Raw genomic sequence first — 23,568 nt, 5'->3', positions numbered from 1 at the left:
TTGTAAAATGTTTTGAAAAAGTAATAAAAAAAATTTAAAAAAAAACTCTGGAGATCAGCACTGACAGGAGGGGCTTGCCCCAATCCAGCATGGATGCCACGCCACATTCCTTCTGATGTCTCCCCTACTGGCAGCTGCAATAGGCGACACCGCAGCCTGAGGCCCAGACCGCCCTACAACCAAGGCCACACGGCTCCTTTATCGTCAGTCTCACCAATGAACCCGACATGCAGCTTTCTTCACTGCTAATGTCCAACAGGGGCTTGCGATGACAAGACCATCTCTTGCTGTCAGACCGCGTAACACCGTCCCGCACCGGCCTCTGCCGCCTTTCTGTAGCAAGCAGCAACACGGTCTGCACAAAGTCCAGTTCCTCCACTACTGAGCAACTCGCTGATGGGGTAGGTTTGCAATGCCTTAAGTCCTTAATGTCTAGCAGTGCGATCATAAAAAAGACAAAAGACATCTTTGATTTGGCCTAAAAAAGCCACTGCACCTGATCATGCCGCCAACTTACCAGAAGTAACTGGAGCTTGTAGTAATTTGGTTCTATACCTCTGAGGTTCTTTTGTCCGCACGGATGAAGTATAATTTGGCCAGTACCTGCAGAGCTGGCTGCTTATCTAAACTGGCCCAAACCAGTTTGCAGTATAAAAGAAGACTGTGTGCTCATGTTCCTGTGTTACAGCTACAGCCACTTACAGTTTGCTATGGTTACAGATCCTTTGTTACTTCTCTGCCCTGCTTGCTGGTACAGGCTGACCTTGTCTGACCTGTACTATGAAGAATATCTGATAAAACCCTGGAACCATAAGAGTTACAGTCTCATTCTGGACTTCTGAAATCTTCTGGACAATATCATCTCCAGATACAATACTCCCTTAATGTCTACTTATGTGGCCCAGTGTTATCCGTCAATTAATCTACATCTGCCCTGGCTTTCACTGGAATCAATCCAGAATAATTTTGGACTGAGGAACCCAGTACTGCGGACAAGATTCAATTGTCTCACCATCGGTTGGGGCCCAGTTACCCATCATTCCCAAAAAAAGATGCAGAAATTAGTAAAAATTACAAGAATGTATAAAATTACAACATACAATCAGGCTTAACATTCAGGAAGGCTCAGCAGAACTTTAGATGGGCTGGTAACAGAAATGTATCTAATGCCTGCTGGGGAATGAAGAGGGCATATTGTATTCAACGTGTGTGCAGTGCTGATTTTTATCTTAAATCATCATTTTTACGGGGCCCAGTAAAGCATTCCTCAGCAGCATATTACCTGCTATTTGTATATTAAAGATCATTAAACATTTTTAGGTTAAGTATAGATTAATGTTTGGTGCTGTTACCCTCCCAAAAGTGCTTGGTGTTTTCTGGAGTTCCTTAAAGTACCAAATGTTTGCAAGGAACAGTGTGGCCGCGTAATCTAATAAATCCCAGCACCAAAGTTGGCGCAGGTTTCTTTTGACGACTTGGCATCGCACACAAGCTTTAAATCGAAGTGAAAGTAAGTTGGAAGAGTTCAGGATGATAAGCAAGTGGCTGATGCATTCAATTCAAGGGGGTTAAGTTGGAAATATTAGCGTGCAACTGTACGATTAAGTTAAGTGAGCACCAGCTATCTCCCATGGCATGTGCTTGTTCATGGAGTTACAAACCAGAATTCTGTAACAATTTCCCCCAAGGCACTCAGCCTCAACAGGTTGTAAGTCCCTTATGAACAAATGAATAGTCATCCATATGAGTGGGCACCATGATCTGGGAGATGGATTATTTATGCATCATAACCATTTTTTGAGACTGTAACCCATTATTTGTTAGTCAGTGTCAGAAAAAATATTGGAGTGACTCATGAACTTTCCAACAGATATCAATCAGGGGAAACTTTCAGTTTGCAAATCTAAAGCTTGTTCTAAAATAACAATTGTTTCATTAATTTCCTATAAAATGATGTGACTAGTAGCAACAATTGATTCAAGTCTGGATACCCATCTGGGATTAAAGGAATTGCTTTGTTTATGTGGATTTCAAAACATGAGCTGCTGAGGAATCAAAGGAATGAATTTTGAAGGCAAAGTATGACAGGCTAAGGGGAATACCGTATATCATACTGACTCGGGATTTATTTCTACGCAACAAAGTTGCATGGTTATCTTCAAAGTTTTATCCTATCTGAAATGGATTTATGCAACTAGTTCTGAGCAGCTTATTTCTAAATTCCGGTCTCAAAGCTGACTCTCCAGGAGACAGGAATTGTCTACATTGCATCCAACATCCTACTGTCTGTCTTCCTCCCCTCCCCCATCAAAAGGATCCACGTGTAATGGGGGGGGGGGGGTTGTACTTTCTGTTGGAATCTGAAATCGTGATTGAAGTATTTAAACATGAAAAGGACGTTAATTTCAGTAAAGAGACAAAACTCTTTGGAACACTCAGAACACTTCTACAAAGAGATTTTGGAAGAATAGTTAACCCTTTAATAGCATACAATGTGACATGTAATTCAAACACAAACAAGAGAAAAATCTGCAGATGCTGGAAATCTAAGCAACACAGACAAAATGCTGGAGGAACTCAGCAGGGCAGGCAGCATCTATGGGAAAGAGTACAGTCGAATTTTTGGACCCAGACCCTTTAGCAGGACTGGAGTTAAAAAGATAAGGAGTCAGAGATAGAAGGGAGGGGAGGAAGAAACACAAGGTGTTAGGTAAAACTGGGAGGGGGAGGGATGAAGTAAAGAGCTGGGAAGTTGATTGGTGAAAGAGATACAGGGCTGGAGAAGGGGTAATCTGGTAGGAAAGGACAGAGGCCATGGAGGGAAGAAAAGTGGGAGGGGCACCAGAGGGAGGTGATGGGCAGGCAAGGAGATAAAATGAGAGAGGGAAAAGGGGATCGGAATAGAGAAGGAGTGTGGGGCATTACCGGAAGTTTGAGAAATCGATATTCATTCCATCAGGTTGGAGGCTTGAATATAAGGTCCAACCTGAGGATAGCCTCATCATCACAGTAGAGGAGGCTGTGGATGGACATGTCAGTATGGGAATGGAAGTGGAATTAAAATGGGTGGCCCCTGGAGATCCCCCTTTTTCTGGCAGACTGAGCATAGGTGCTTGGCGAAGCAGTCTCCCAATCTGCATTGAGACTCACCTCACAAGAGGCCACACTGGGAGCACCAGATACGATAGGTGACCCCAAAATATTGACAGGTGAATTGTTGCCTCACCTGGAAGGACTGTTTGGGGCCCTGAATGGTAGAGAGGGAAGAGGTGTAGGGACAGGTGCAGCACTTATTCCACTTGTAAGGAGAAGATTAGTATTGAGGGATGACTGGAAAAGGGACACACCATCCCACCAGCCTCCACATTCAGCATATAATTATCCATAATTTCTGCCATCTCCAGCGGGATCCCAACACCAAGCTCATCTTTCCCTCCCCCCCTCCCCCCACTTTCAGCTTTCCTCGAGGATCACTCACTTGTCCAGTGAGAAGAGAGCATGGCCTGGATGGTGGGGGTCCTTCATGATAAATGCTGATCCAATGAAAACTGATGGTGCTGTTTATAGCTAGGAAGGTCATCTAGGTCAGGATTTAGATCAGATGGAAACTTAGATGGAGGATTAGCAGGTAGAGTTTAATCTGGACAATTGTGAGGTGATGTGTTTTGTGAAGTCAAATAGGAACAGGACACATACTGGAAATGACAGGACACCAAGGTACGTCAATAAATAGATGGATCTTGTGGTTCAACGATACGATTCCCTATAAGTGGTTATGTCGGTCGATGGGCAGGTAAAGAGGAATGTGGCATTTTTGTTTTTGCAGGTCAGGGCATAATATCTAAAATTTGGACATCATGGCAACACTCTACAGAACACTAGATACACCCACCAGATATAGTGTGCAGTTCGAGTCACTATGATAACAGAAGAATGTGGTTGTGCTAGAGAAAATGCAGACATTAACCAGGGTGTTGCCTGGACTGTATAGGGGAGATTGGATAGATAGATAGATAAATAGACTATTTATTGATCCCAAAGGAAATTACAGTGTCACAGTAGCATTGCAAGTGCACAGATAAACAAACAGATAAATATTAGAAGGGAAGTAAGAAAGAATAAAAGATAAATTACCTCATTCAGACTAACGGGAGGTGGGGGGAGATCATCACTTCCCCGGCTATAGGTTGACTCATTATAAAGCCTAATGGCGGAGGACTAAAATGACCTTAAACAGTGCTCTGTATAAGTTGTCTCAGTCTATGACTGAAAGTGCTGCTCTGTTCAGTCAAGGTGGCATGCAGAGGGTGAGAAACATTATCCAGAATTGCCAGAATTTTCCATATCCTCCTTTGTTCTATCACAGCCTCCAGTGTGACTCCTGTAACAGAACCAGCCTTTCTAAATCTAAATTCAGTTTATTGAGCCGGTTGGTATCACCTGTGTTGATGCCACTGCCCCAGAACACCAGCACATGGAAGATCGTCCTGGCGACAACAGACTGTAGAACATGTGAAGGAGAGGCCTGCATACACCAAGGGACCTCAGTCTCCTCCAGAAGTAGAGGCAAATCTGGCCCTTCTCATACACAGCCTCTGTGTACAAGTCAAGATGCATCACCTGGCAATCCCCCGATTTAATTCCAGCCCAATCACAGCACAATTTATAATGATCAATTAACCCACCATCTGGTATGTCTGGTGGGAGGAAACCAGAGCACCTGGGGGAAACCCATTTAGTCACAGGGAGAACGTACAAACTCCTTACAGACAGCAGCAGGAATTGAACCTAGGTCAGTGGTACTGTAAGGCATTGTGCTAAACACTACACTTGTGTTAATGGTGAAAAAAAGACATCATGAAGTCCATTTGGAAAATGTGGATAACTTCACTGACCACAAGTCCAAAATGATTCTACGACCTACAGACTCACTCTCAGAGATCCTTTTACAAATGATGTTGTCAGTGTAATTTCTTTCTATTTGCACAGTTTGTCTTCCTTTGCACTTTGGTTGTTTGTCAGTCTTTGTTTAGATGTACTTGAATTGAATTGGATTACTCACATCCTTCATATACATGAGGAATAAGAATCTACGTTATGTCTCCGTCTAAATGTGCAATGTGCAATCATGGTAATTTATAATAAATAGCATGCACAACAGGACAGTCAATATACCATAGAAATACAGTTGCGTCTGCAAGAGTTAATCGGTCTGATGGCCTGGTGGAAGAAGCTGTCCCGGAGCCTGTTGGTCCTGGCTTTTATGATATGGTACCATTTCCTGGATGGTAGCAGTTGGAAGAGTTTGTGGTTGGGGTGACTCGGGTCCCCAGTGATTGTTCAGGCCCTTCTTACACACCCGTCTTTGTAAATGTCCTGAATAGTGGAAAGCTCGTATCCACAGATGCGCTGGGCTGTCCGCACCACTCTCTACAGACTCCTGCGATTGAGGGAAGTACAGTTCCCATCCCAGGCAGTGATGCAGCCAGTCAGGATGCTCTCAGTTGTACCCCTGTAGAAAGTTTTCAGGATGGGGGGACCCATGCCAAACTTCTTCAACTGTCTGAGGTGAAAGAGGCGCTGATGTGCCTTTTCCACCGCATAGCCGGTATGTACAGACCACGAGATCCTCAGTGATGTTTATGCTGAGGAACTTAAAGCTGTTCACTCTCTCAACCCCAGATCCATTGATGTCAATAGGGATTAGCCTGTCTCCATTCCTCCTGTCGTCCACAACCAGCTCCTTTGTTTTTGTGACATTGCGGGAGAGACTGTTTTCTTGACACCACTGTGTCAGGGTGATGACTTCTTCTCTTCAGGCTGCCTCATTATTGTTTGAGATTAGGCCAATCGGTGTAGTGTCGTCAGCAAATTTAATTAGCAGATTGGAGCTGTGGGTGGCGACACAGTCATGGTAATACAGAGAGTAAAGGAGGGGTCTTAGTACACAGCCCTGAGGGGCACCAGTGTTGAGGGTCAGAGGGTGATATTTTTGTAGATTCCATTGCATTTATTTTTCCTATAAATGCCTGCAAGAAAATGAATCTCAGGGTAGGATGTGGAAACATAAATTTACTTTGAACTTAGAAAACAATATACAGACATGCTTTTAAAGACTTTAAGAATATACCTTTTAAGGCACTGCAGAAATACTTTGATTTTGAATTGCCTATATAGTGCAGTGACAGCACAGTGATACAGTACCTGATGTATTCATGTAGTATGCCCAGATGGGCAATATAGTGAGTGAAATCTTGCAGGCTCTAAGCATTTCAGGGAATTTGTTTTATTGTGTAAAGTTTCTCACATATTTGCTACAACTTGCCAATTCTGTGGAAAGAGCTTCTGGTTTATTACTAGTAGGAAAAATAGGGGAAAGATGTGTGATTATCCGCTGCATTTCAAAACCTCGAGATATTAAAAGTACTTAGTTGAACTGGTAATTAAGTTTACTTTTGCAGTATACTATTTTGGGAAAATATAATAGCCAATTTACACTTAGAATGGACAGCAATAAGATTCAAAACCAAATAATTTAGTAGTACTCAACAGAGAATTTTATTTTGGAAGGTTTCCAATATAAGTCTTTATTCTTCTTTAAAATTGTACCACACCATAATTTATTGCACATGGGAGATCTGATTAATGCTCACATCTCCTATGATGAAGTGCTTTGAGAGGATGGTCATGGCTAGAATTAACTCCTGCCTGAGCAGGGACCTGGACCCATTATAATTTGCCTACCAGCGCAACAGGACTACAGTGGATGCAATCTCACCGTCTCTCCAGTTGGCCTTGAAGCACCTGGATAACAGCAATGCAAATGCCACGCTGCTGTTTATCAATTACATCAACACCTCACCTCAATGAGCCTCTGCAACTGGAACCTTGACTTGGTCATCAGGTGACCTCAGTCACTGTGGATTGGTAATAACACTTCCTCCTTGCTGACACGGCTGAACACCAGGGATGCATGCTTAACCGGCTGCTCTACTCTCTCTTCACTCATGACAGTGTGGCTAAGCGCAGCTCAAACACCATCTATAAACGTGCCGATGACACACCACTGTTGTTGGCAGAATCTAAGAAGTGGCATAGATCGGCTGGTTGAGTAGAACAAACTTGTACTCAATGTCAGCAAGACCAGGAATTGACCGTGGACTTGGGAAGGGGAAGTTAGGAGGAGCTACACCAGTACTCACTGAGGGGGTCAATGGTGGAAAGTGTGAACGGTTTCACGCTCCTGGATGTCAATACCTCAGTGTATCTATCCTGGGCTCAACACATTGATGCAGTCACAAAGAAGGCACACCAGCGGCTATATCTCATTAGGAATTTGAGGAAAGTTGGTATGTTAAACAAGACTGTGGAAAATATCTACAGATATACAGCGCGGAGTATTTTGACTGGACACACCAATGTGCATGACTGAAAGAGGCTGCAGAGGGTTACATATTCAGCCAGTTGTTCCTTCACGGGCACAACCCTCCACACCACTGAGAACTCCTTCAAACGGCAGTAGCTTCAGGTGACAGCATCCGTCATTCAAAACCCTCACCATCCAGACCATGCTCTCTTCTCAGTAATATCATCAGGAAGGAGGTACAAGAGCTTCATGTCCCACGCTCAAAGTTTGAGAAACAATTTCTTCCTCTCTGTAGTCAGATTTCTGAATAGTCCATTTCCCCATGAACGCCACCTCATAATTCATTCCTTTTCACTACCTCCCTTTTTGCCCTCTTTATTTATTAATTTTTGCAACCTATAGTACTTTTGTTATGCATTGCACTGTATTGCTGGCACAAAACAACAAATTCCATGACATATATCAGTGCCAATAAATCTGATTCTGACTCAACGCAGTACAGAACCGTTTAGTATGCAGCTGGGTGTTAGAACGCCACTGAAAATCAGTCCAAATAATGACTCAGGCTCCATATTCAGGATTAAGTCCATTTTTTTCTGATTCAGAAGCAGAGGTTTTACTGCTGTGCCAAGATATACAATGTTCCCTCTAAGGTGTGCGTGCACACACATCTTTTGTTACTCGCACACAAAGGAATTTAAACTGAGCACAAAAGGTTGTCACTCTCTCCTTCATTGGCATTTTAAATATATTTCACCATCATACATAATCACATTTCATTTTTCCTGTTTCTGCTACGGACAGTGTTGACAATGAGGAGTTTGTGATGATCTGTTCTGCAGACATTAGAACTGACTTATCTATTCTGTTTTTATTGAAGAAATTATTCAGTGCACACATGTAGTTGTCATTGGGCAAAAAATTTGCACAGCACAAGATTGTTGTGCACACTCGTCATTAAAAGTTAGAGGGAACATCGAACACATACCCATTACTACAATACATAGAATTTTAGAATTTCACTTCATAAGACTCATCTCACCCATACCTTGCTCCCATGGATGTCTGTATTAAATGAGTTGTTGATACTTACATTATGATTCTGACAGACTATTAACACTTACCCAGTTCAGTCTATCAATCAAACTCTTCTCTTCACCAATATAGTTAAATGTTTTTACCAGTCCAATAACTAAATGGGAGCAAGAGCTTTCAGATATCTAGCACAGGGATTCTCAAACTTTTTTTATGCCATGGACCAATACCATTAAGCAAAGGGTCTGGGGTTCCCAACTTCGATTCTAGTACTGTATTTCGCAGAGGCAAATTACATACATTCAGAATCAGAATCAGGTTTAATATCAGGTTAATGTGTGAGTTTTCAGGCTCCTGCTCTCCTAGATATTAGCAGTGAAAAGATGACGTGCTAGGTAATGGAGATCCTTAATGATGGATGCTGCCTTTTTGAGGTATTGTCTTTTGAAAATGTCCTGGGCATTGGGGAGGCTAAGGCCCTTGATGGGCCTGGCTGGGTTCATAACTTTCTGCAGATTTTTCTTATCCTGTGCAGTAGCTCCTCAAACCAGACAGCGATGCAACCAGTTAGAATGCTCTCCACAGTACACCTATAGAAATTTACAGGAGTCTGTATGACATACCAAGTCTTCTCAGACTCCTAATGAAATATAGCCACTGTCTTGCCTTCTTTGTAATTGCATCAATATGATGGGCCTGGGATAGATCTTCAGAGATGTTGATGAAACTGCCCACTCAATAACTGCCCACTGCTGATCCCTCAATAAGAACTGGTGTGTATTCCATTATCTTCCCCTTCCTGAAATCCAAAACCAATTCCTTGGTCTTACTGACATTAAGTGCAAGTCTGTTGATGTGACACCACTCAACCTGCTAATCCAGCTCACTCCTGTATTCCTCCTCTTCACCATCTAAAATTCTGGCAACAACAGATGTGTCATCAGCAAATTTATAGATGGCATTTGACCAGCCGCACAAATGTGGATATACTGTAGAAATAGTAAAACATTGTTACCACAGGGGGTAACTAGAAGGTGACTATTTCAGAAAGTGTTGATGCGTGGCCAAGTGGTTAAGGCGTTGATCTAGTGATCTGAAGGTTGCTAGTTCGAGTCTCAGCTGAGGCTGTGTGTTATGTCCTTGAGCAAGGCACTTAACCACACATTGCTCTGCGATGACACCAGTGCCAAGCTGTATCGGCCCTTGCCCTTCCCTTGGACAACATCGGTGGTGTAGAGAGGGGAGACTTGCAGCATGGGCATCTGCCGCTTCCCCATACAACCCTGCCTAGGCCTGCACCCTGGAAGTTTTCCAAGGCACAAATCCATGGTCTCTCGAGACTAATGGATGCCTATATAAAAAATTCAGAAAAAAGATGAATTGTTTTTAAGTGAGCAGCCCCTGAATTGGAATCTGGAGATCATAGTGCACAATAGGTCTGCATCTGTTCAATAAAAAGTAAATTTTATGCTGCATTTTCATTTTGATGTACATGCACATTGACTCCTATATCAGTAGGAGGCTCCTAAAATTATGTGAGGAATATCCACATTACTTAAAGCTACCTTCCATCCCTTCAAGAGAAGGTGTTGGAGTTGCTGGGATCACGCTAAATCGTCCTGTTCAATCAACAAAGGCTATACTTGGGAGAGACTGGGCACGTCTGCAGCCTTCAGCTCTGCAGTAGAGCTCTTAGTGAAAGAAATGCAAAGTACAGAAGCGTTCTGCATCTATGGGCATGGAGTATTGCAGGTCACCTTCCAGTTGGATGTTAAGAAAGGAACAGACAAGAGTCAACAGGTTTACTATCAAGAGTTTAAACTGAGAATTTGCCTGTAATATCACAAGTTTTATAATTTCAAGGGCAGTGAAAATTTATTTTCACATGTTACATACCATCAACTACAGCACAAGCCTCAATTCTTTATCCCCTTCCTTATCCATACCTGCCAACTACCTCTGTCAAAGTTCATACCAAATAATCATTTGTGTCAATTCAGCTCACAATCTTATCATGATGACCAGCTTCACATCCATATATCAGAGCACCAACATTCCGCAAGCTACTCAGTATGATGGCCACATTGCCCAAGCAGATTATGGAACAATAATTTGCAGCAAAAGTGGTGTGCAAACAACTTATGGCACAAATCGTATGGTGTACTTTTCTTCATCAGTTGGGGCACTGAATATAAAAGCTAGGATGTTGTGTTGCAGCTGCATATAGCTCTGGTTACACAATGTTTGAACTATTGCATGCAATTCTGGGTGCTGCATTACAAGGATATGGAGGCTTTGGTGAGGATGCAAAGAGAATTTCCAGGATGTTGTGTAGATTAGAGGCTATGAGCTGTAAGAAGAAGCTGGGGAACCTTGGATTGATTTTTTCGAGAGCTTCAGAAGCTGGAGTCACTACGTAATATTCTAAATGGAAAAGACAGGGTAGATAGTCAGAGTACCTCCCATTGAATCCTCCTCTTCTCCTTCATTTTCTGATAGGCTGACCTAACAGCTCATTCTCCACCACGTGCTTGTCTCCGTGGCGGACTGGTGCAGCCGTGTGTAGGAACACTGAGAAGTTTTTGTGTAAAAAAAAAGCTTAGGCAAATCTGAAGCATGAAATAGAGAAATCGTTTTAAACTACAAAGAAATATAGCAAAATTAGCAACTGATGGTTAAGTCATTGATAGTGTTTTTAAATAGAGCTGCTTCGAAGGCCAACAGGCTGGCGGGTGGGGTGGGGTGGGGTGCGGCCTCTTCCAGCTACCTTTTCATGCTATGTAGTTACAAGAGGCTGTGTCAGCTGGAGGATGAAGCATGATGGCATTGCTGCCTCAAATCAGCCCTGAACACAAACCAATGTCACGAATATGCGGTCTTTATACTTCAATTTCACTTTGTAGACCAATCTCGTTACCAATGTAATAGTGAGTTATACTTTAAACGTAAAGGTACTTACCACTCTGTAAATGTGGAACAGCAGACCGTGCTTTTGAATCACCTTGTTTCATAACCCCTCCCGCAGAAGTGTTCATTTGAAAAACCACGTAGACACAAAGTTGTACTTAGTCCAAGAGTTTAATTATAACTATGAAAGCAGATCCCAGGAATGGCGCTCAGAAAATCTGTGATCTCTGTACCCCCATCCTTTTTCCTTCCTGCTCGCACTTCAAATTAAAGCCGATGAACAGGCACCACAGGAAGTGAACCAGGTGTCGTGTTTTTATACTTGAGCAGTGTTTGTGCCTGTTGCGGAGCGAACTCGTTAATCTCGGCTGTCCCGTCGCTGACTTGTTGACCCTGGTTTTTATGGGCTCACGATTCTCCTGCAGGGACGTGGTAGCGGATTCCGCATGTAAACACAGGAAGAGAGGGTGCCGATGTTACTCGCTCATCCAGAGTAACGCTAAAAATAAGCTTCAGTTGTAAATGAAGACCTGATAACAGCAGTACGATATAAACGAACCCTCCAATATGACCGATTAATTTATTCGGGAATGGTTGACACCATCACCATAATATAAATTATTCCAGCAACCGAAAGAACTATTAGTAAATTAATCGAGCACTGCCAAAACTAAATTCGATTGTTTAATCATTTAGATCGTGCGCTAATTATTCTTCATGTATTAAATTATCTCAGTCGATCACATTCACTACTTAAATAACAGGATTCAATTTTTAAAAATCCAGAAAATTGATGCCTGTCATAAAATATTCACTTAACTTAAACATAACACTTGTAATCAGGTTTTGGATATTTTATGGAAAATTGGATTCATGACAGTATATAAAATATAACGTCACCACAAATGTGTGGTTTGTTCTTAACAGCAACGGGCATTGCCTCTTTAAAAGTGATGAGTGTTGTTTTGTAGGAAGCGGTCCCTTGGCGACGCTTCAAAGCTGCGGCTTTAACACGAATTTCCGTGTATTGTCCGAATCGTGATGAGGAAAAGGAAACGTGCGATCTGGGGCTGAGCTCGATATAAAAAAGGCAGCGGCCTTGCCGAGCGGCTGTGTGTGACCGAGGCACCCGCCAGCCCACAGCCAGCCACCCCGATCGGCTCCCCGAGCAAATGTCAGCCGCAATCGAGAGGAAATCGCTGGAGAATGCGGAGTAAGTGGACGCGGGCCCGATCTCAGTCCAAGTCCGAGCCGGTATGAAGGGGGAGGGATGGTCGGATAGATCAGGGGTTAAACTATCCCTTCGTGCGCCAGGATCCCCACACAGTCGAAGCTAATAGTCTGAATAACGCTGTCGGAAAATGTCAATTACAATCAACAGTCATAATCTGCAAAACTGCAGAATGGCCTACTGACTCGTTAAAAATACACTCGGGGGTACTGATGGAGGCAACGTTATGCGTTTATTTTAATGTTATCGCCTCATACTTCATCTGCGACGGGCAAATCCTCTTTTGGAAGGATTTGGAAGGGGAAGCACAGTTATAATTTCAAAATTGATTTATAAGACATTGTTATCATTTTATTTTGACCTGAGACGCTGTTGTAACTTTTAATTGTTTTCATGTTTAGCACGGCTTTGTCGAACTCTTCCTATTCTTACATTAGGTATCTTATATAAAAAAACTACTGCTGAATCTGGAAGGAAGCTGGAACCAAATTCTGCACGAGTTAGATCCCACTGCATGATCTGATGCTTATCAGATAAACACTTATGTTTTCAACTCAACCCATGACCTAAATATTAACAATTGAAGTCACTGAAGGGGATTCGGAATATCTTAAACTGACTTCCCCTTCAGGAAGTCCAAATGGATTAAATTTGTTTCAATTTTGTTTTAACTTCTAAACTCTGTGCGTTTTACTGAAGGACTGTGATAAACAAATTGATGAAAAGTATTAGAGAAATTAATATGAAAGCATGGTAAAGTAACCGATTTCTCTTTAGTGTGTGTATATGTACATATATTGGACTATTTAAAGTCATATTTTGTTTTCTACAAAAAAAAACATTAAGAGGTATTGATCGGAGCCTCTGAATATTTCCCAACCCACAACAATACATTTTAGAATGGTCTCACCTTGATTTAATTAACTCTTTTCTATTCACAAATAGATAAGTGTTCCGTCTTACCGTTATTATGCTGCACAGAACAGCATTCAAATTCTATAAAATACTTTTACCAATCCAAAGGAAATTGGTCTATGACAGCAATATGGTGGCACAGTATGGTAGCTATTTGCATAATGCTGTACAGTCCCAGTGCCTTTAGTGTTCAATTCCTGCCACTCTGTACAAGGTATTTGTTTTTCCCGTAATTGTGTGGGTTTCCTCCAGGAGCTCCAGTTTCCTCCCACAATCCAGACGTATGGATTAGTAAATAGTGGGCATGCTATGCTGGGGCTAGAAGCATTGCAACGATTGTGGGCCTCACACCCTCCAGCTGCTTTGGTCAATGATGCAATTGAGTTATTTCATTGTATATATCAATATACAAGCTAATCTTTAAATATTAAAAAATGTCTTAAATAGAGACATCACAGAACAAAAAATGTAAACAGATAGACTATTCAGTCTGAGCTCGTGGTTGATTTACCTTGTTAGCTCTGTCATTCATATAACCCTCTTTCTTGCCCATGTCCAAAAATGCAACTGTCTCTCTCCAATATAATCAATGACCAAGCATCAATATTTCTTCATGGGTAGAAAATCTCAAAGATTCACAAGCCTTTGAAGCAATTTCTCCTCATAGTCCAAAATGGAGGACTCTTATTCTGTGAGATTCCTAGCTCAGGATAAATCTCCTTCCACTATTGGTCCTGTCAATCTTCTAGAACTTTCCTCACTGCGTCTCTATATGATTGCTTTTGAGCTTTTAGATTCTAGATGAAGGTCGAGTCTAAACCTCTCCTCACTGGACAATCAGCTTATGCAAGAAGTGAACAATAGTGAAGCTTCATTAGTTCTTTCTAAGCCAAGTATTTCCTTATCTAGGTCATACAGAGATAGAGCAATATACAAGGAGACACACCTTCCAAGCTGACCACAGTGCCCACCCAGCTAGTCCCAATTTCCTGTCTTTACCCCATATCCCTTCATATACCTGTCCAGCTACATTTTAAATGATACTATCGTATCTGCTTCGACAACTTCTTCTGGCAGCTCGTTCCATGTACTTTCCACCCACTGCATAGAAAAAAGTTATCCCCCTGGAACTTAGATCTTTTCTCTGTCACCATAAACCTATTTTGTTTTTGATTGTGGTCTCCCTACCCTGGGGAAAAGACTGTTACTGTCTAAGCAACACACACAAAATGCTGGAGAAACTCAGCAGGCCAGGCAGCATCTGTGGAAAAAGAGAACAGTCAACGTTTCAGGCCACGACATACTCCTAGTTCCCTCAGGTCCTGCTGAAGGGTCTTGGCCCGAAACATCGACTGTACCATTTTCCATAGTTGCTGCCTGGTCTGTTGAGTTCCTCCAGCATTTTGTGTGTGTTGGTTGACTTTCCAGCATCTTCAGGTTTTCTCTTGTTTGCTACTGTCAAACTTATTTAAGCAGCTCATAATTTTAAACACTTCCATTAGGGCATCCCTCATTCCCCTACACTCAAAAAATAAAGACCTAGCCTAGCAAACCTTTTTCTCATGACAGCCTTGTAAATCATCTTCTCTGCACTCTTTCCAGTTTAACTACACCTTTCCTATAACAGGGTGACCAGACCAGACCTATACTTAGTACACCAAGCGCGGCCTCACTAAGCGACTTGTACAATAGCAATATAATACCCCTACTCCTATAATCAATGCCCTGACTGATGGACGGCCAGCGTGCTAAACGTTCTTTCCACCACACTGTCTGCCCGTGACACAACTCTCAACCAGCAATGAACTTACACTCCTGGCTGCCTCTTTCCATTGTACCTTTCTTAGTGAAAGTCCTACACCAGTTTGATTTTCCAGAGTATATCTCCGCACCCTCATGTGCATTGAAATCTATTGCCATTCTTTTGCCCACTTCCCTAACTGATGAAAATCCCACTGTAACTATGATAGCCTTCACCATCAACTAAACCGGCTAATCCTGTGCCACCCACAAAGTTGCTTATCAAACCCTGTGCATTTGCATTCAAATCATTTATATAAATAATGAATAACATGAGTCCCAATAATGAGCAATGCAGTCCACCACCAGTCACTGGCCTCCATTCTGAGAAACAGCTTTCAACCATCACTCTCTGCTCCCTACCTCTGAGCCAGTCTTGAATCCATCTATCAAGCTCTCCTTGGATTCCATGGGTCCTAATCTTCCAGATCTGCCTAATATGTGGGATCATGTCAAAGGCTTTGCTAAAGCCCAAATGTCCTATCCTCATCAAACTTCCTGGTACTGTAACGTCTTCAAGTAAACCCTACAAGTTTTGTTAAGCATGACATCCCGTGCACAAAGCCATGCTGACTCCTCTTAATCAGACTCTGCCTGGCCAAATGTGGGGAGTTCTGTTAGTCAGACTTCCCCCCAGTAAGTTCTCCACTACTGATGTCATGTTGTCTAGCCTGTAATTCCCTGGCTCGTCCCTTGCTTGCCTTTTAAAACAATGGAACAACATTAGCCACCTTCCAATCTTCAGGAATTTCACACGTGGCTAATGTTGAAGCAAGTATCTCCACAGGGGCCTCTGCAATTTCCTCTCTAATCTTCTAAAAAGTCCAAGGATATACTGACAATATTTTCCATCTTAATGCTCAGCAAATTTCTCCTTCCTGGTAATAAAAATCTCCAGTTGCTCCCCTTATCACTTGAGCAACCATAATTTTTTCCTCCACATATTGAAGACATATCCACTAAAAATCCCATCATCCCATGCAACTCAAAACATAGGTGCCCCTGCTGATCTCTAAGGGACCAATTCTCTCCCTAACCACCCTTTTACTGATAATATAGCTACAGAACCATTGGGCTTGTCCCCAACCTTTCCTGCCAGATCCATCTCGCACACTCTTTTTGCCCTCCTGAATTCCCTCTTAAGAGTATTTTTAATCTTTTTATAGTCATTAAGGGGTTTGCTCGATCCCAACCTCCTAAACCCAATGTATGCTTCCTCCTTTTTCTTGTGCAGAAAATCTGTCATCAAGGTAAAACTTGCCAGGTTTACCTTTCAACCTAACAGGAACACGATGCTCCTGGACACTTGATAATCATGATCTTAAAAGCCTTCCGTTTGCTCTTTGTTCCTTTCCTTTCAAATAGACTCACCCAATTCTGTCTACTTTCCTGTAAAATTAGCCCTTTTCTGGTTTAGGACACTACCCTGTATACCTGACCTATACTTTTCCACCAATATCTTAAAGCTAACAGGATTATGGCCACTAGAGCCAAAGTGCTCCCTGACTGTCACTATAGTTACTTTCCCTGCCTTGTTCCCTAAGAGAAGGTCCTGTTTTGCACCCTCCTGAATAGAGTCCTCTATACTTTACTGATATTATTTAAAATTTCACCTCGTTCAGAACTTTTTACACACTAGGTGACACTGTCAAAACCAGGGAATGTAATCTCTCACAATCATATGAGTTTGACAACTTCTCTACACACTTTCTTTCAACTTCCTGCTTGGGGGGGGGGGGGTGGGGGTGGTCTATGATGCAGCTCCAAAAGAGTAATCCTATTCTTGTTTCTCAGTTCTACCCATGTGGCCATACAGACAAATCTCCAAGAATAGCATCTCGAAGTACCGTTTTGCTTTTTTCCTTATCAAGTTGGCTCAGTGGCGGCCACTTGCCTATCCGTTTGAGTCCTTTTGCTGGCTTGAGCACAACATGAAGACCAGCACTTCAGTATCATGTTGATAGAGCAATGCATTATCAGAAATAGTGTCCTTCAGATTAAAGACCTTTAGCCTTCTCGTGCAAGTAATTCTGCCTAAACAGTGAGGCGGTTTTTAGTAATATTCTTCCCTTAGCCAACGTCAACAAGGCAGATTATTTTGCCACTTATCTCAATACTCTTCCTGAAACTCGGCCGTTGCTTTTCCGACTTGGCAATAATAACCTATACATTCAAAGCACTAGAGATATACCAGCACTAAGGATTTACCAGAAATTTGCTATGTTACTTTTAAATATTTTACCAAAGAAATGAAAGAAATAAAACATCACTCTTCAGATACTGGGATGCAAAATAAATTGCATTTTAGCTGAATTTGTGAGCCATCCTTTAAAAATACTTTCAAAGAAATGCTCAAATTTTTATATGTTAAGATTTGCTGAACAATATTTCGGCTTCAAAACTTAAAAATTCACATCGATTATACATTGTGATTTTGCTCTTCACTAACAGATTAGAGGTACAGTTATAGAAGGGCAGGGACATTTAATAGACAGCACTGTTTCCTGATCAACGCATCACATATCATGCATTCAGTTCCATGCAAGTGAATGGAGTGGAACGTCGGGCAGAATGTACGGGAAACAACTGACATAGAACTACATGTTTGGCTTTTCCAACCCACCAGCATTATAACTTTGTGTATGCAATATTGCTCCTGTACTTTCAAACACAAGTGCAAGCATAAGTGAAGATTTCTATTCCACCCAGATATCAAAAGTGTATGATTGTGTGTGTGTGTGTGTGTGTGTGTGTGTGTGTGTGTGTGTGTGTGTGCTGGCAACACTAGTGTATGTTCTCCTCCCACAAACACTCAACTGTATAACTTCCTTCTTTCTTTTCTCCCCACCCTCTCACAGTCTTGTTTCATCTCTCACTTATCAGCCTGTTTTTTAACTCCCACTCCCCACCATCCACACCCGCACTTAGTTCTGTCTGTTTGTCATCCCCTCCCTATCAGCTTCCACCTACCAGACTCTATCCCAGCCCCCCCTTACTGCTATGCCCTGCTTTCCTCTTTCCTCACTCTTGATGCAGGGTATTGATCAAAATGTCAGCTTGTACCTTTTACCTCCACAGATCACTCAGTTCTTACCCCTCACATCTCCTTTCAACTTGCCCCCTCTCACCTTAAATGTATGCCCTCTGGTTTTAGACATTTTCACCTTGGGGAAAAAGATATTGCCTGTCTATCTGTACCCTCTCGTTATCTCAGATCTCCCTCAGCCTCCACCGCACTGGAGGAAATTACCCAAGTTTATCCAGCCTCCCATTATGTAGCACATCCTCTCTAATCCAGGCCTCTTTGGCATCCTCTCCAAAGCCTCAACTCCCTTCATAATATTGGAAGAGCAGAACTGTACCAGTACTGTACTCCAGATGCAACCTAACTAGAGATGGTAAAGCTGCGACATAAATTCTTGACTTTTGAACTCGATTCCTTGACTAACAAAGGCATGCATGCCTTCTTAACCACCCTATCAATCTGTGTAGCCACTTTCATAGAAAACCTACAGTACAATACAGGCCTTTTGGCTCACAAAGCTGTGCTGAATATGTCCTTATCTTAGAAATTACCTAGGCTTACTCATAGCCCTCTATTTTTCTGAGCCCCATGTACCTATCCAAAAGTCTCATAAAAGACCCTATCTTATCTGCCTCCACCATTGTCGCCGGCCGCCCATTCCACGCACTCACCACTCTCTGCGTAAAAAATCATTTCTCCTGACATGTCCTCTGTACCTACTTCCAAGCACCATAAAACTACCCGCTTGTGTTAGCCATTTCAGCCCTGGGGAAAAGCCTCTGACTATCCACATGATCAATGCCTCTCATCATCTTATACACCTCTAGCAGGTCACCTCTCATCCTCTGTCACTCCAAGGAGAAAAGACCAAATTCACTCAAACTAAGATCATAAGGCATGCTCCCCAATCCAGGCAACATCTTTGTAAATCTCCTCTGCACTCTTTCTATGGCTTCCACATCCTTCCTATAGTGAGGTGACCAGAACTGAGAACAGTACTCCAAGTGGGGTCTGACCAAGGTCCTATATAGCTGCAACATTACCTCTCGGCTCCTAAACTCAATCCCATGAATGATGAAGGCCAATATACCATACACCTTCTTAACCACAGAGTCAACCTGCGCAGCTGCTTTGAGTGTCCTATGGACTCGCACCCCATGATCCTTCTGTTCCTCCACAATGCCAAGAGTCTTACCATTAACACTATATTCTGCCATCATACTTGACCCAACAAAATGAACCACCTCACACTTATCTGGGTTGAACTCCATCTGCCACTTCTCTGCCCAGTTTTGCATCCAATCAATGTTCCACTGTAACCTCCGACAGCCCTCCATACTATCCACAACACCCCCAACCTTTGTGTCATCAGCAGATTTACTAACCCATCCCTCCCCTTCCTCATCCGGGTCATTTGTAAAAATCAGGAAGAGTAGGGGGTTCCAGCCTTCTGTGGGCAAGCCAGTTCTAGATCCACAAAGCAATGACCCCTTGGATCCCATCCCTCCTTACTTTCTCAATAAGTCTTGCATGGGGTAACCCTCCAATACTCCAGAACCTCTCCCGTCCCCATTGATGATTCAAAGATCATTGCCAGAGGCTCAGCAATCTATCCCCTCGTCTCCCACAGTAGCCTGGGGTATATCTCGTCCGGTCCCGGTGACCTCTTCAACTTGATGCTTTCCAAAAGCTCCAGCACATCCTCTTTCTTAATATTTACATGCTCAAGCTTTTCAGTCTGCTGTAAGTCATCCCTACAATCAGCAAGATCCTTTTCCGTAGTGTTCATTAAGTACCTCATACCTCAGGGAGATATGAACTCGGACCCCAAGATCCCTCTGCTCATCGACACTGTGAAGGATCTTACCTTTAACTGTATACTGTCTCTTTACATTTGACCTACCGAGAGTTGACCTATCACATTTGGCCAGTTTAAACACCTTCTCATTTCTCTGCCCATATCTGCAAATCATCTATATCCTGCTGAATTCTTTGCCGGTCACCTACACTATCTACAGTACCACCAATCTCCGTATCATCTGCAAACTTACTAACCCACCCATTTCTAATTTATTTTTATAAAAATAAAGTATTAAAGTATTAGTGGAAAACCACTAATCACAGACCTCCATCTGGAAAAATTCTCTTCGACCACTGCTCTCTGTCTTCAATGGTCAAGTCGGTTCTGAATCCAAATGTCCAATTCAATATGGATCCCATGCATCATAGTCTTCTGGATGAGTAACCTCATGAAAAAGACTCAGTTTACTAAGGCACGACTTGCCTGGCTGTCTCTTATTAAACCATGGTTTTCTAAATGTTCATAAATCCTATCCCTAAGAATTCTCTCCAGTAACTTCCCTACCATTGACGTGAGACTCACTGGTCAATATTTCCAGGATTATCCCTGGTTCCCTTTTGAATAATGGAACAACATTAACTACTCGCCGGTCCTCCAGACCTCGTCTGTGGCTAGAGAGGACACAAGAATATTGGTCAAGGTATCAGCAATCTTATCTCTTGCCTCTCTCAAAAACCTAGGGTATATCCCATCAGCTCCGAGGTACTTGATGCTCTTTAAGAAATCCGACACTACCTCCTCCTTCACCTCAAAATACCCTGGAATATCAACGTGTTTGGCACTGATCTTCCTATACACCACATCCTTCTCCTTGGTAAACAGTTGTGTAAAGTTATCGGTTAGGACCTCACCCATGTCCTTGAGTAGTCCTACCCTCCCCTGAGTTATCTTCTTGCTCTTGATGTATGATGGAATGCCTTGGGATTCTCTTTAATCCTACTTGCATAGGACTTTTCATGGACTCTCCTGGCTTTCTTATTTCCTTCCTTGAGTTCTGTTCTGGCTTCCTCATAATCCTTAAGGGCTCAAAGTTGTATATTGACTGGCTACATCACAGCCTGGTATGGAAACACCATTGCCCTTGGATGGAGAATCCTACAAGAAGTAGTGGATACGGCCCAGTCCTTCATGGGTGAAGTTCTCCCCACAGCTGAACACATCTACACAAAGTGCTGTTGCAGGAAAGCGGCATCTATCATCAGGGACTCCCACCACCCCTGGCATGCTCTCTTCTCACTGCTGCCATCAGGAAGGTGGTACAGGAGCCTCAGGACCCACACCACAAGTTTCTGGAACAATTATTACCCCTCAACTATCAGGCTGTTGAACCAGAGGGGATAACTTCACGCCCCATCACTGAAATGTTCTCACAACCTATGGACTTGCTTTCAAGGACTCTCCATCTCATGTTCTTGATATTTATTGCTTGCTTATTTATTTGTTTCTCTCTCTCTCTCTCTCTCTCTCTCTCTCTCTCTCTCTCTCTCTCTCTCTCTCTCTCTCTCTATATATATATATATATATATATATATCTATCTATCTATCTATTTATTTATTTACCCTCTCTTTTTTGAATTTGCACAGTGTTGTCTTTTGCACACCGATCGTCAGCACTATTTTGTTTGGTCTTCCATTGATTCTATTTTGGCTATCTGTTTTATTGCATATGCCCCCAAGAAAATAAATATCAGTGTTGAATATAGAGACGTATATGTAGTTCAATAATAAAGTAACTTTGAACTGGATTTGATTCTAGCTTCCGAAGCTTTATGTACCTTCTTCTTGACTAAATTCATCACCTCCCTGAACATCCTAGGTTCTCCTACCTTGACATCCTTGTCCTCCCCTCTGACTGGAACACACTTGTCCTGTGCTCTGTGCAGATGGTCTTCAAACATCCTTCACAGGGCGGATGTGGCCTTTCCCCAAAACAACTCTTCCTAATTAACTCTCCCTACTTCCTGCCTAATGCTCTTGTAATTTGCTATGCTCCAATTGAACACACTATTGCAAGGTGCATACTTAGCTATAGATGAGGATTAGGTGACATGGTGTAGAGGAAACGCCTCTACAGGAGCAGAGGCAATTCAAGAAACACTCTCAACATTTTATTAAGAGCTTTAAAGGAAAGGTCTTTCTGCTGTATCATTGTAGAGTTAGAATGAGGTTTAATGCCACTGGCATTTGTCATGAAATTTGTTGCTTTTGCAGCAGCAGTACATTGCAATACATAGTTATAAAAACTATAATTTATTGATAAGTATATATAAAAATAAATTAATTAAGTAGTGCAAAAGGAGAGTGAGAATACTAAAGAAGTGTTCAAGGGTTCATTGTCCTTTCAGAAATCTGATGGCAGAGTGGAAGAAGTTGTTGCTGACAAATTGAGTGTGTTTTCCAGCTCCCGTACCTCCTCCCTGATGGTAGCAATGTCCTGGGTAATGGGGGTCCTTAGCGATGGATGAGTCATTGCATTTTGAAAGTGTCCTGGCTACTGAGGAGTATAGTACCCACGATGGAGCTGACTCAGCTCACAACTTTCTGCAGCTTTTTCTGCTGCTGTGCAGCGGCCCCTCCTTACCAGATAGTGATGCAACCAGTTAGAATGCTCTCCACGGTACTTGGTAATTATTTGTGAGCATCTTTCCTAACATACCAATTCTCCTCAGACTCCTAATGACGTATAGCCACTGCCTTTGTAATTACATCGATATACTAGGCCCAGGATAGATAATGAGATGCTCTCACCCAGAAAATTGAAACTTTGGAGTGAAGGAGATGAGAGGTGACTTGATTGAAGTGTACAAGATGAGAGGCATCGATAGAGTGGAGAGCCTGGGATGTGGCTAATACAAGGGAGACGTAACTTTAAGGTGACTGGTTGAAAGTACAGGGGGGAAGTCAGAGATAAGTCCTTTTCGGATTGATGGGTGCATGTAATATTCTGCCAGGGTTTGTGGTAGGGGCAGATGCATTCGGCATTTAAGAAACCCTTAGGCACGTGGGTGATGAAAGACGGAGGGCTCTGTAGGAGGGAAGGGTTCAATTTATCTTAGAGGAGCTTCAAAGGTTGGCACAACATTTTGGGCTGAAGAGCCCGTACCGCTCTGTGTTCTAATTGTCCTCTGTGGGAACAGAATAATGAGTGGCTTTCCATTTAAAACCATTATAAATCCGGTTTTAGTATCTGTTTCTGTATGTAATGGGATGACTCTTGTGCTATTTTTGAATTAAGAAACTATTTTTTTTGTGTGGGCTTCTGGTTTCCCCAAACTCTCATGCTGACTAGAGTACTGCTGGCCCTTGGTACTTTCCTCATGGTAGTCTTTGATGCTGCCTTTCCAGAACGAGACACTAACCTTACTCTTGCTCTTACTAGTGGAGTGGTATCTCCTGCGAACCGGGCTGGCCACTTCCTCCTCATGAAA

At 42.5% G+C, this 23,568-nt stretch overlaps 1 protein-coding gene and 1 long non-coding RNA gene across 2 annotated transcripts in view; one reads left to right on the top strand and one right to left on the bottom strand.

Annotated features, from left to right (window-relative positions):
* LOC132396420 (uncharacterized) overlaps positions 1-11,680 on the bottom strand; it is an 86,432-nt gene extending 74,752 nt beyond the window's left edge. The window contains exon 1 of the long non-coding RNA XR_009512976.1: positions 11,361-11,680. This is a non-coding gene — a long non-coding RNA (uncharacterized LOC132396420). The remainder of the gene's footprint in view (positions 1-11,360) is intronic.
* A 583-nt stretch (positions 11,681-12,263) lies between these two features.
* lmo2 (LIM domain only 2 (rhombotin-like 1)) overlaps positions 12,264-23,568 on the top strand; it is a 32,850-nt gene continuing 21,545 nt past the window's right edge. Inside the window, exon 1 of the mRNA XM_059975945.1 lies at positions 12,264-12,521. Coding sequence (XP_059831928.1) covers positions 12,481-12,521 — 41 coding nt within the window. The 5' untranslated portion in view covers positions 12,264-12,480. The remainder of the gene's footprint in view (positions 12,522-23,568) is intronic.

Source organism: Hypanus sabinus, chromosome 7 (assembly GCF_030144855.1).
Source record: "Hypanus sabinus isolate sHypSab1 chromosome 7, sHypSab1.hap1, whole genome shotgun sequence".
In the NCBI taxonomy this organism is placed as follows: Eukaryota; Metazoa; Chordata; class Chondrichthyes; order Myliobatiformes; family Dasyatidae; genus Hypanus; species Hypanus sabinus.
This window is presented reverse-complemented; position numbering and strand designations above follow the sequence as displayed.